General features: G+C 46.0%; 1 protein-coding gene across 1 annotated transcript; it reads right to left on the bottom strand.

The window, feature by feature from the left end:
• On the bottom strand, positions 1 to 2,641 carry LOC128790633 (UDP-glucuronosyltransferase 1A1-like). The gene is made up of 2 exons (XM_053947552.1): positions 1,802 to 2,641; positions 1 to 36 (listed from the first exon to the last, which is right to left on the bottom strand). Exons 1-2 carry the CDS (start codon positions 2,639 to 2,641, stop codon positions 1 to 3), a joined length of 876 nt encoding a protein of 291 aa, XP_053803527.1.
• Positions 2,642 to 13,997: the final 11,356 nt, after the last annotated feature.

The following is a 13,997-nucleotide window of genomic DNA, read 5'->3' as shown; positions in this document are numbered from 1 at the left end:
TCATCCTGACCTATCTCTCTCCATCATTTTCTCCTTCTGGGAAAGACAGGATAGGAAATCAGGTGTGAATAATCAGTATTTCTGCAATAAATATTGCTGCTGGACTATGATATCTACCCCTGGGAAAAAAAAAAAAAAAAAGAGGGAGCCTTGCCCTCAGAGAAGAGTTTGGTTCCAAGCTGGAGCTGCACCATGGATTTGTCTGGAGGCAGGATGTCCTGCTGCTTTCCAAGAACATCTGCCTGGCTTTGACCCTGAGGAGATGTTAAGCAGCTCTGATGAGCAGAAGAGACAGGAAAAAGCACTGCCCTGATAAAAGGGGGGCTTGGTAACAATTTGAAAGAGACTTTTGTAGAAAAGAAGAGCAACAGAAACAAACAACTCAATGAAGCTGAACTAGGGAAGTTGGAGGAGTGAAGCAAAGCCTGAGAGTAGGGAAGGTTGGCTCTGGGGAAGGTGTAAAAAGCAAATCTCTTTTCTTGTGAAGTTTCTCTCATTCGTGTTCACAAAAGCCTGTGAATTTGAGGGAAGAGTAAGAGTGGTGCTAGGCCAGAAGAATCCATTCTAAGGGGTTTGGGAAGGCTGACAAGTGAAAAAAGTTTGAGGGAAGAAGAGAGTTTGTTGATTTTTAAGTAACGTTCACAAAGATAATTTTTTTTCCTTTTTAGGAAACCAAATTATGTATTGCTGAGAGATTATCATGACACTACAGATCCATCACTGCTGAGGAGAGTTCCCTACTCCTTTATCTCCTCTTCCACTTAATCCCTGGCTTCACATGAGACCGTTCCACTGACAGCACAAGCAAGCAAGAATACACATCACATTAGCAAGAATACAAATCATCATTTGCAATGAAGCTAATGAACACCCTGAGCACCAGCAAGCTAATCAAAGGCTTTTTAGACCACAAGATTCCCCAGCAACCACCCATCAACGTTTCCACATCCAAACTGGATGTGTCGTAAAATAGCAGCGAGATTTTAGCTGGTTTTCATGGAAGCTGTTAGACCAAGACCTTCACCACAAAACATGAGCCTTTGACTCAAAAACTGCTGGTACACAACAGAGAACATGATGTTCTTCAACATGACCCAGTGAGGTATTTTTCTGACTAGATAAGCAGCTAATGAACACTCTTGAAGAAATATTCTCCTGCCTTCTATATGAGGCAAAGAATTATTGGGAGAGCTGTTATAATTCACCAGCCCATTTTGGCATTAATTCTTGCCTGAGAATTTCTGTGCCTGATTTCAGCTGGAATTAAACACAGTATAGCATGTGATGCCATCACCAAACAAAATCCCCATGTTGGGCAGACCTAAAGAAAGGAGCTGGAATCACACCTTGTGCTCCTGGCCTGGTTTTTATGTGGATTGGCTGTACAGAAAGTCTTAAACTAAATAATATCCTTAGGTAGAATCCCAGAGTGGTTTGGATTGAAAAGGACCTCAAATCTCATCCCATTCCACCCTGTGCCATGGGCAGGGACACCTTCCACTATCCCAGGCTGCTCCAGGCCCCATCCAGCCTGGCCTGGGATACATCCGGGGTGAGGCAGCTACAGCTTCTCTGGGCCACCTGTGCCAGGGCCTCACCATCCTCACAGGGAAGAATTTCTTCCCAGTATCTCCTCTAATCCTTTCCTCTGGCAGCTTAAATCCATTGCCCTTGTGCCATCACTTCAGGCTCTTGTAAATAGTTTCCCACCAAGAGAGAGATAAGATACATCCCTCTCAAGTACCTCACTTGGATCATGCAGGTGTGTGACTGCCACAACCTCTCCCAGCCAGCCACTGACCTGAGACAGCAGCTTCTTCTTCTCTCCACAGTGGATGCCTCCAATGAAAACCATGTTGGGCATGACAGGCATGGGATACTCAAAGACAAAGTCTATTCTCCTCAGCCAGATGGACCCATGACTTAAAATCTCTGTCATTGTCATCGGTTTTTGGAGGAACTCTGAGGCCAGCTCCTCAAATTGAGAATAGGCAATATTGCAGATGAAGGACTCGGAAAGGGCAATCAGGAAGTTCTTCACCCTCTTGGAGAAGGACATGTGGTCGGTGTTTTCCGAGAACATGCGTGGGACGTAGGACGGCGGGTCCGGGCCCTGAGCCGCGCGAACCTCCAAGGCACACGGAACCAGCCTCAGGAAGAAAACACTGGGGATGGAGAAGTGCAGGGCAATGATCTGCCCACAGGGTGTAACAGGATCCGTGAGTAGGGCATCAAAGTGACTGTCTCCGATGTACTGCATCAGCTCTTGGTTGTACAGCAAGGACTTGCACGAAGCATGAAACATGGTCCCACTCTTCCGGTAATCTTCCAAACGCTTCCAGAATCTCACGAGGAAAGGCTCTTGGCTGAAAACTCTTGCACTGAAGGAGCGTAACTGTTCTTCCATGTCCTCCTTCATCAATGGCACAGGGTAGGTCTTCAGTTCGTAGACATCTGAGGAATCGATCAGGATTTTGTTGTCTGGTGCGATGACCACGATTTCGTGCCCTCTCTTGCTCAGCTCCATCAGCACTTTTTTCATGCTGAGCCAGTGGCTGCCCTCCATGGGGATCACCAGCAGCCTCCCAGCGGCAGCCGGGCTCAGGAGGCACAGGAAGGGGAGAAGCAGTGCCACCAGCATGGTGTGGGCCGTGCAGAGAGGAAGCCTCGCACCAGAGAGGCCAGGAGTGCTTTGCCAGCTTTTCTAGCCGTGCTCCACCTCTGCCCTTTTGACTCGCCTCCCATTTCGGCTCACCAGACCTTTGCAACGAGGTCACAGAAAGCAATGAAAGATTAGGAGCGATTCAGAGCAGGTTGGGGCTTCAAAGGTGGCTTTGAGTCAAGAAAGGTGTGTCACCTTCACACACGCCAAGCTAAGGTTATTGGCTCAATGCCACCTTCTGCCCTCAGCAGGACCCCAGCTTTGTGGCACTTCTTGTCACCAGCCCAGCACGCCCGAGGTCTGATGGCAAAATGGAGGGAAAATCCATGAAAAAAATGCACCCACAGAGTGGGTGGGCAGAAACACTGCTGAGCCCACATGGGAGGACTCTGCCTATCAAGAGAGCACTGAAAGGACTCTTGTCCATCGCTGCCACTGAAGGCTGACAGGACTGTCATAGACTGAGGTAATTTAGCATTTTTTAAAAACATTTCCTTTCCTAATGAAACTGATGAAAGTAATACAGTGAAACATAACTTATAGTAAGGATTAATATGAGAAATCAGTGTAAGAGTACCTGGGGTTTGGGTTTTGCTTTTTTTTCAAAAGCCAAAACCAGCTGGCACTTCTGAGAAAAATTAATTTTCCTTAATGCAAACTTGCATTTTGTTGGAAGATACGCAGCCAGCAGAAAAGCTTTCCTCATCTCTTGATATACATTTCAGCTAACCCCCTATCCTATCAGGTATTAAATGAAGTTGCAAAAGAGCAACTTGCACACCTTTGTACCCCTTGTACTCCAAATAACCCCAGATAACAACACCCTTGTACCCCAGATAACAAAGACCAACAACACCTCTCTAGTTCACAAAGTCATGGATCGTTCACGGCCAGTGAGGGGTCAGTTCATGACCAAAGTTGGGTCAGTTCGTGACCTCAACCCTGTGTCCAGGTCTTTCTTGGTAGTAAATTGCTGGGGGTTTAGAGCTGGTGATAACCTCTCATTAAAGCTGATAAGTAGGTGAATTTGGGAAACATTTTCCTTCTCCAGGGCATTCTGGGCTTTAAACCCTTGCTGGTGTTTTGTTTCCATGCAGTTTCTGCAGATTCCTAACAAAGCCTGGTGGAAATCTTGGCTTTTGCTGAGAACCTACCCTCCAAAAGGAGCAGCAGCTCCATCACCCATGCTGATCCATATTGGTAGCTTCCAGCATGGTTTAACTTAATGGGGATTTTCAAGCAGCTCAGAGGAAGGAGATGCACAGAAGGCAGGCCATAACCTCAGACTGGCTGCCAAATGAACACGGGAAGGTTGGTGCACAAAAGCCAAAATGGAAATTTACAGGAGATAGCCATACCCAGGAAAGCTTAAAACCTAATTCAATAACCTAGACGAGAAGGGGAGGATAGAACTAGAAGATGATTTCTTTTGGGGCTTAGATATTGACACCTAGACAATAAAGGCAGATGGAAAGGAATCAATCCAGTGGATGGCTGTGGTAGAAAACAGGTGAAATCTTCAGTCCCATAACCTTCACTGTGGATGAAAGGAGAGGGGATATATGGACAGTCCACAGCTGAGACAACTGGGAAAGGAGGATAGCAAAGGCCTTGAGTTCAACGAAAGAGACTATCATTTGCATAAAAGCTACATGTCACTTAAATTCTCCTAATTAAGTCTGATAAGGCTTTAGGTTTGTCAGGATGTGATATAATCTGAATGCTGGGTATTAGGAAATAACATTTCTGCATCATGAAGGATTTCTATCTCTAAACACCAAGCTGTTGTCAGTCAGGGTTTGATGTAAGGATGTGTGTGACATCCCTTGCCCAGGATGGCAGGGGGATGGAATGAGATCATCTGTAAGGCCCCTTTCAGCCCAAACCATTCTGCTATTCTATGATACATTTATACTTTGCCTTTTCAATATAAAAATCAAAGAAAATTTTGTACCTGAGACAGTTTTTTCTTCTGAACACAGTTAATCCCTCCGATAAAAGCCATGTTTGGCATCACTGGTCTCGGGAACTCAAACACAAAATCGTATCTCATCAGCCAGAAGGATCCACGGCTCAGGAGTTCTGTCACTGTCACTCTCTTTTTGAAAACCTCATATGCAAGCTCTTCAAAGTTATCATAGATAGGCTTACAGTAGAAGAGCTCCAGCAGATTGACCAGCATGTTCTTCACCCGTTGGGAAAACACCATGCTGTCTGAATTATCCAAGAATAACCTGGGAACGTAGGAAGGAGGGCTTGGACACTGGGTAGCAGCAGAATCCATTCCACAGGGAAAGCCCCGCAGGAAGTAGACGGCAGGAATGGAAAGGTACTCAGCCACCAGGGGCCCACACATCAGGATGGGATCTGTGAAAACCACGTCGAATTTGCTCTCTTTCAAGTTCTGCATCAGCTCCTCGTTCTGCAGAAGGCTCTTACAGTTGGTGAAGAAGACTGAGGAGATTTCTATCATGCTTTGATATGAGGTAAGAACAATATTCAAAACAGACTGTTCAATAAAATGGGCATTAACTAAGGCCTTGAACATTTCATCCAAGTATTCATCTGTGTAAGGTACTGGATATACTTTGACTGCGTAATTCTGAGGCTCCTTTGACTTCATATACAGACTGGTTGAGGGTACAACCACAACAACCTCGTGTCCCTTTTGCTGCAGTTCCTCCACTACTGGGCGCATGCTGAGCCAGTGACTTCCATCCTGAGGTACCACCAGGATCTTTCCACCTTCAGCCAGGATTAAAGACAGTGTCAGGAGGAGAAGTATCCAGGTATCTCGGTAAAAAAGAGCCATTTCGGTGGGAGTGATCCAGAGAGTTCTGCTCCGGAGGTATCCACGCAGTCCTTTATACGATGGCCCATGCAGACTAAGCAGGATATTTATTGGCTGCAGAAATTAATATTTAACTTCCTGATATGGTTGTGATTAGCCTGTGATTTTGCCTATGTTTGTGGAAGGGAAGGGAAGCTGTGTGCTTAGAAAACCGTTTGTACTTTCTGTTAATGTTCAAGCTTCAAAGTCTATCAGCACTTAGACACTGTCAGCACTAAGTGTGTGACACCAAGAGCAAGGTTTTATGTTGTAACAATATTCATGGTTAAAACCATTGACCTGGTAAATACACGGTGAGAAAATAATAAAAATACACCCAGCAGAATGGATGCAAGTCCATTCCTGAGGACAGGAGGCTGGTGTTGAATTCCCACCCCCTGGAAGCAGCCAAACCTGCACCTCTTACAAGGATGCCATGGCCACCAGGATGTACCAAGCAATCCCAAATCTGAGGAGAACAATCCCGATTGGCTTTTTTTCCTCCTGGCACTACACTGAAAAAGTGAACTAATGGATGGGGTCAGGGCAAACAAAGGGAAAGGAGGCCAGCACAGGGAAACAAAGAAGGAGTTTTGGTCTTTGGTTGCTGTCTTGAAAACCCTTTTCAAGAGGTATTGTGAGCAAAACAAAATCTAGGAGAAGGTGTGACACCTTTCACAAATCCCATTGCAGGAATGTTTTGTCTTTGTGAAAGTAAAAGCAATGCCACAGCAAAGCCTTTAGGAAGGTGTTAAGGAAGGAGTGCTTGTGATGAGAAATTGCCATCAGCACAAAGTTCTTCCATTCTTTTTATAAATGGTGCTGGGACTCCCAGCATCCTCAGTGAGGAGAAACAAATCCTGACAGCCTGAGGCAAAGGGATTTGTCTCATGACACCTACAGGGGGCTGGGACTGCCCTGAGGAGCTCCACTCTGTCACATGGGTCATGGAGGAACCACCCTTAGACATGGAAAACCAACTTCTGGAGAGGGCCAGCACAGGAGAGGTGGGAGATGGCACAGACTGAAAGCAGGACACAGCACAGATTTACAAATAATTGTCATTAAATGCAGGAAATCTGGATGCAAAGAGTTCATTGCAACTGCTGTGACAAGAGCTGACCAAATTAACTTGGAAGTTGCTGCTTAGTGTGTTTTCTACTCTGGCCTCAATTGGATTTTCAGTGTCAACACCAGCTGGCTGAAAACAACCGATACAAGTTCATTTCCCTTGACTACAAGAGAAAAAGTCTCTTGAAAGGATGGCCACACTTTCTTATGGACTCCACAGGCTCCCTACTTTTTGTACCAGACCATCAGAGCAAAAACTGGGAAAATGAGGCAGCAACAGGAAGGGCAAGAGAAATTAGAAAGGCAGGAGAAACAAAGGAAGGATGAAGTTCTTAGATTAGCACAGGATCAGCTGAGGTCAGATCTAAGCTGGGTAATTATTACTGAGAAAATTAACAGTCAGCTCATTTTTCAAAGCAACAGATAAGTTTGTATGTGTTTGTTTTTCATGATGAGTAGCAAAGGGCACCTGGACCCCTCTCAGCTCTGAAGGGTGTGGTGCTTGTTACCAGCTCCCGTTCTACGTGCAAACAAGGAGCTGAGGAACTGAGGATTCCAAATGTGAGAGAGCCAGGTGCCTGCTTGGAGGAAAGCCTTCCCCATTGCATACCCAAGGACGTCAAGGCTTGGGTGAGCCAGGACTGCAGGTTTGTTTTCCTCTCAGAAGTGACAAAGCTTGTGTGGGTTATTCCAGGGAGTCTCTTGGAGCTGGCAGGGAGTGATGGAGCAGCTCTGCAGGGTTTGGGCCCCTCACCCTACGACTGCTTCAGCTCCAAGAGGCGCTAAAACTTTCTCAAACTGTTCACCTGTGAGTGGGAGTGGCTGTGATGTGTGGATTTCTGCGTGGCACTAAGGAAAGAGAGCAGCAAACAGAAACCTCAGCACCACTAAAACGACAGCAAGAACACCTGCTATTTGTTGTGGCAGCCTGGAAGTGTTGGTTTCATCCACTGGATTTGCTTCCCTGCTGTGAGGTGAGATTGTTGACCCACTTAGGCTCTGGGTCCTGCAAGCAGGAAAAGGTTGCTCAGCTCCGAGAGTGTGGGGGTGAAGCCCACAGAAGCTGTGAATCCGTGGAAGTGTCCAAGGCCAGGTTGGACAGGGCTTGGAGCAACCTGGGATTTGGAAGTGGAAGGTGTCCCTACCCTTGGCAGGGAGTGGAATGGGAAGACCTTTAAAATTCCTTCCAACCCAAACCAGCCTGTGATTCAATGTAATGTGATCCCTGGTTTCTGGATGATGGATTGGGCTTATCCATGTAGGAGTCCTTGTGTAACTGAACCCAGTCCCTTTTTTTGGTACTAAGCAGCATCTGGGAAATGCAGGTTGGTGGCTACTGACAGGAACCTGCCTGATTCCCCCTCAGGTTTTTCACAGTGTGGAGAAACACTAGCTTTCAAGAAAAACAGCTCATAAAAGCAATTATATGAGTCGGAAAGGAATAGAAATTTTTGTGAGAGCAAGAAGCAAATAATAGAACACAGATAATTTCCAAGGGCAGCTGTTTCCTTGAAACAGATTTTTGGAGTTTACTTAAGTTAACAAAATGAATTAAGCATTTATATTTTAGCTTGTAGAGTTATGTATGTATTGAATTTTAACCTTTTACTTAAGAAACCTCTGCCTGGTACAAATGGCATAGGAAAATGCAAATTTCTGAAGCTTCTTGCATAAAGAACAATACCAGAGGAGGCAAAGAACCCAGATAAAGAAGCTCCTCTCTCTCCAAGCCTATCAAGACTGACAGACGTACTCAGATAAGCGCCAAAGGACCGAAAGCGCACGCACAGAGAGGAAAAGTTCAGAAGTTCAGTCATGAGGAAGACCAAAATCTTCAGCCTCAGGACCACCGAGAGACCCCCGTACGACCACCACAGCAAACCACGCGTGCCCAGAAGGGCGTGGACTTACTTAGCATGAGAAGCGAGGACAGGCGGGGCAGGGGTTGAATATGCATGAGAAAGTTGTGCAGTGTATTGCATATGGAACATCTTTGGGAATAAAGGTGTGGGTCAGAGTGAGGCTCGGGGCACAAGTTTTGGAGAGCTATCTCACTTGTGCCGGGCGCTGATGTACATACCCACTGCATAACTACCCCAGGGTGTGGAGTCTATTGATTTATTCCGCCTATCGCTTCATCCTAAGCCATGTATAGAAACCTTGGGAAAATGGAGAGGGTTATAAAGCAGGATCTGTGCTCCTAAGCCCTGTGCTGGTGAGAAAAAGGTGTTTATTCAGTTACACTTTTTCTTTACTTGAGTAACTGCCAATTCAGCCTGGGGTTAATGTTTTCAGTTGTCCAGTTGTTTAAATAAGTACTGGGAGGTTTAGGTTAGAAAAAAACAGGGAGACCTTTGAGAGGTGACTGTAGCTTAAATTCCTGACCTTTGCTTTAATCAAATCATGCTAACTTTGGTTTTCTGAGCTGGCCAAAAAAGAAACTTTGCATTAACTTTGGCTAAAGATGAGACTGTCACCAGAGTGTCTCAGGGCTCACAGTTTGAATTGATTTGCAATATCACCATGCCAGCCTTCAGGTACTTCTTAGAGCCAAGATTCCTACAAGGCTGATTCCTGCAAGCCTTGTGTTAAACTTCCAGACACTTGAGGAGTTGGAAACTTGGGATTTCTCTGCCTGTTAATGAAGGTGTAATTGCTGCTGAGACACATCCCCATGCAAAGTGCAGGGCAAGAGGAAATCAGCCTGAGGCAGCTTAATCAAGGTGTAAATGCAGTTTGTGTTCCCCCAGGCCCAGCCCTGTGCTCTCAAGTTCTCCCACAACCTCTGTGATGATCCTTACACAATTTAGGATTGGATTCCCAGATGGATAAGGCAAGTAGGGCCAGTTCTGCACAAGCCCAAGCTCCTTCAGCTCAGAGCAGCTCCTCCATGGGACCACATTAGATCCAGCAGAGAGAAGCTCTTATCTGGAATGACACCACCGTGCCCCATTCCCCTGCCTGTGGAAAACTATGGAAGTGGTGTAACAAAAGGCCTGTGGGTTCCTTGTCTGAGAAAGAATCTGCAATTTGAATCTCTTCTTCTCTCTCCCTCTCCCAGTAATCCTTTTTCTTTTCTTACCTGTTGAGCAATGGGTTCAATAGGCTTTGCAGAACTAGTTATTCTTCTCATAGGATTATGTTGCTGAACAGTAATGACCAACCCAGGGCTTTACTGGCATGTGTGAACAGGCAGATTTCATTTCCCTCTATGACTCACTTTACTCATGTTTACACTCAGCTGCTGAGCACTATTCAAAGTGAAATAGGAGAAATACCTCCGAAATTTCCTTCCCATTAAATGTAGCTAGAAAAGAGATTGAATAAATTATAATTACAGAAGACTTTTCCAGGTGTGGAACATGTGATTTTCACCTAACAGGAGTGTGAAGATTGGAGCTGGCAGGGATAAAATGAGGGCAGGATGTCTCTACCCTTGTAGCAAACTTACGAATTCTGTGCAGCTCAGAGACCCTCAGAATATAAAAGTAAAGACTTGTATTGTGGAACCAGCAAGAATTTGCCTCTTAAATCTCAAACTAGCAGCACTCTCCTGAGCTCTAATATGATAGAATACCTTAGATATAATTTTATCCTAATATTCTAGTTAATAACATTATTCTTTGCCTTGTTTATCAAGTTTAGAGGGCTCTCCATCAGGCTGTCAAAGAGCATAAAAGAAATCTGAAATAAGAAAGAAAAATCCCACCCCTCCAGCTCAAAGACATTGTGCAGAGATATTGCATGACCACAAATCAGAAGTGAGGGAGCAATTTCCTAGGAGAGAGATTTGTGTCCTGCTTTGTGCCTGGAAAGAACTGTCCAGTGTTACCATTTTAGAGATTGCATGTTGACTTTCAAAATAGATTTAGATTTCTAGATTAGCTTTAAGACCCTGCAGGACAATTCTGGTAAGAGCAAATGTCAAGGAGTATGAATGAAAAGTTATCTGACTTCTGCATTCAAGTGTCTTTCACCCAATCCAGGATTGTAAGATTATTTTTTGCCATTTCAACACAACAATTCTATTTCATCCCTCAAACAGGAGTAAGTTAACAAAGACAGCCAGTTTAGAAATAATATGTCATGAAAATTCAACTAAAGTGAATAAACTGATGCTGTTGAGCCTGGAGTTAAAAACAAAAACATAGCTCTTGGGTTTTTGATCAGATAAAAGAAATAGATGTCAGATGCTATTAAAATGAAATCAAAACTGGATTCGGTTGGTGGTTAAGACACATTCACTGAGGACAGTAATTTCCATCTGGCAGATGAAATCCCCTTTTTGTTTGGTTTGTTACAAAACCCTCATTAATTCAAATAAGTCCCTATCAAGATTATTGGCTTCAGCCTGTGGAATACAACTGCCCAAACCTGAATGAATTAAATTATTCCCAGAAATTAAAAAAAAAAAAAAAATCAATAGGAATAAACTTCCTGGAACAATATAATGACTTTTCATTGGGAAATGTACAATTTGTAGGCGAAGGAATGTTACCTTAGGCAGTGGTTTCTTCTTAGCACAGTTGATCCCCCCCACAAAGATCATGTTGGGCATCACTGGCCTGACGTACTCGAACACAAAGTCAAACCTCAGGAGCCAAACGGCAGCGGAGTTCACGAGGTCCATCAGGGACACATCCCTCTGAAGAACTTCTGAGGAAAGCTTAAGCGCTTCTCCATAGAAACTGTTACAGTACTCAAGCTCCAGGAGTAAAATTAGGGCATTTTCCACCCTCTGGAAAAAATTCATGTGGTCCGAGTTGAAGCTGAAGAGTCTCGGGATGTAGGACGGAGGGCTTGGGCACTGTGGGGCTGCGAAGTGAAGGTTGCAACCAAATCCCCTCATGAAGAACACAAAGGGAAGAGAGAGATGATGAGCCAGGATGGCCCCACACATGAAGGCCGGATCTGTCAGGATGGCATCAAAGCCGCTTTGGTTGAGGAGCCTCAGGGTCTCCTGGCTGTGGAACAGGTCCTTGCACTGCCCAAAGAAGGTGCTGAAAACATGCACCGAGGCCTTGTACATCGCCAGGGCATTGAAGGGGAAAGGCTTCTGCGTCAGGTGCACAGCGACGTATTCCTGGAAGGCGTCATCCAGCTCTTCCAGGGTCTGCCTCACCGGGTACGTGAGCACCTTGTAGGCCTGCGTCGTCTCCATCTGCCAGCTCACCTCGGGAACCAGCACCACCACCTCGTGTCCTCTCTCGCTCAGCTCCTGCACCACTTCCTGCATGCTCAGCCAGTGGCTTCCCACCATGGGCACCACCAGGAGCTTCCCCCCGTCCGAGAGGCTGGGCAGGAGGAGGAGGATGGAAATCCAGGCACAGCAAAGCCTCAAAGCCATGTTGCTGTGGTTGGAGTAGGGGCTGGAAGAGATTTCTCCTGCAGGTTGTAGCCCAAAGATTCTTCAGAAAGCAACTGATGGGTGGATTTGTTGCACTGTGCTCTTTGATGTTCCTGTTGTTAATGATTCACTGCTTTGGATTGTGGGTAGTTTATTTTGTCTTTTCCCTCCTTACTTTGGAAAGCCGAGATTTGGTGATCTTTTCAATGCTGAGTCACTGGAGTTCCTCGATGTTCCATTAGCTCCTCAGTGTGCTACTCGAAAATCCCTCAGGACTCCTCATCTTTCTTGTGTCTTGTGTTACACCTTGGCCAGCACCCAGGGAGGCAGTCTTGGTGTGAACAACTGCCAAGCCCACAGTAACAAATGGAAAAGAGCCTCTTCGTGTTGGAGACACGGATCCTCAGGTGATTCCTCCAGGGATGGAGGAGGAGACCCTCAGCACAAGGCTCGAGGCTCTTCTGAGCTGGCAGGAATCTCCTCAGTGCAAGGGACACCGCAAAGGGGTGCTGAGAGGGGCTGACCTCTCTCTGTACAGCCCAAGCTCTCACTTTACAGAGTTGTTTCCCAGGCTGGGAGGTAGCCCCTGGGTAGCTTAAAAATCCTCCCCACCATGAACCAGACCAGCACTAAAATTGATTTAGCAACCACTGGAGCCTCAGGTTTGAGACCTGACTCAGCAAAGGAGCACGTTCAGCACAGACGTGATTTCCCCAGCCTCACAGCATTGCCACTGATGGCAAAATTAAAAATTTAGGATATTCAGAGCCATGCAGCCTCCATCCCTCAGGCACACAAATTCTCTCTCTTCATGCCACGGTCAATGCTCCAAAATGAACTGCATATTGTTTTCCTCATATCAGCCTTATTTATTGATTTTCCCTGTTTTCCCAGTGTCTTTAATTATTTCAATTGGGAAGGTGGCAGAGAGCAGTTTTATGTCAGGATGGCTTTTCAGAAAACAAAATTTTTGAGCTTTAGAGTAGTGGGGAGAAGCTCTGAGGTAAAAGAGACTAAAACACTCTCCAGTATAAACTGTAAAGGAAAAACATCACAGTAACAAGTGCTAAATATGTTCAGGTGTTTATAAAGCACACTGGGAACTGGGCATTGGGAAGCTGACCAGTTCAACAAACAGCATTTTCTCACAAAAAACCAAAGTTAATTTATGTATTTTGTGATGGCACCCCAGCTGTTTGCTGAACTGGGATGAGGAGAGCGCTGGCAGGGAAATGTCCTGCCCTCCCCTCCCTCCTGCTGCAGGATGAATTTTCCATCCAAACCTTCAGCGTGAGGAATGGGTGCAAAGGCAATCCCGGGATGGCTGAAGTTAATCAGTACCTCAGTGTTTGTGAACTTGTCAGAGGCTCCCTCAGTTGGCCTGGTTATCCCAGGTTATCCCAGCCAGGAATTCTGGAATTTGCTGGGTTCAAGGCAGTATGAGATCAAAGTCACTCCCTGCTCGCACCTGAGCAAAGGGAGAGTGGGAAGTCTGGATTTGGGTGAAAAGGCACAAATTTGGGGGCAGCCCTGTCCAGGGAGGGGTAACAGAGCTGTTAAGGGGCTAAAAACTCTCCTGAGCTGAGGGAAATGGGGGTGTTCATGGAGAAAAGGAGGCTCAGGGGGGACCTTGTCGCGCTCTACATCTCCCTGACAGGAGCTGGGGTGGGGTCACGCTGTCTTGCTATGTCCCAAGGGAAAGGGTGAGAGGAAATGGCCTCAAGTTATGCCAGGAGAGGTTCAGAGTGGGTATTAGGGGAAAAAAAAAAAAAAAAAATCACTGGAAGCATTGGAATAATTTGCCCGGGGAGGTGGTGGAGTCGCCGTCTCTGGAAGTGTCCAGGACGAGCCTGGATGTGGCACCTGGGGACGTGGTTTAGGGGTGATGATGGCAGTGCTGGCGTGAGGCTGGGACTGGCTGATCCTGTAGGTCTTTCCCAAGGTGGATGGCTCTGTCAGGTGCAGGCTGGGCCATCCCGGCATCAGGAATTATTAGGGAATACTCAGGTGGGAATTATTAGAGTAGCTACAACACACCGGCCAAGGCTGGAATAAATCCATGACTGGAGATGACAAACTACCTCTTA

Source organism: Vidua chalybeata, chromosome 7, assembly GCF_026979565.1.
Source record: "Vidua chalybeata isolate OUT-0048 chromosome 7, bVidCha1 merged haplotype, whole genome shotgun sequence".
Classification (NCBI taxonomy): domain Eukaryota; kingdom Metazoa; phylum Chordata; class Aves; order Passeriformes; family Viduidae; genus Vidua; species Vidua chalybeata.
The sequence above is the reverse complement of the archived record's forward strand: the minus strand, read 5'-3'. Positions and strand labels throughout refer to the sequence as shown.

Bases quoted from the DNA above. Each gene is read 5' to 3' on its own strand.
- LOC128790633 (XM_053947552.1), bottom strand. From the start codon at position 2,641: ATGCTGGTGGCACTGCTTCTCCCCTTCCTGTGCCTCCTGAGCCCGGCT. The intron at 37-1,801 runs GTCAGTGGCTGG...TGTCTTTCCCAG, and splicing joins AGAAGAAGCTGCTGTCTCAG to AAGGAGAAAATGATGGAGAG.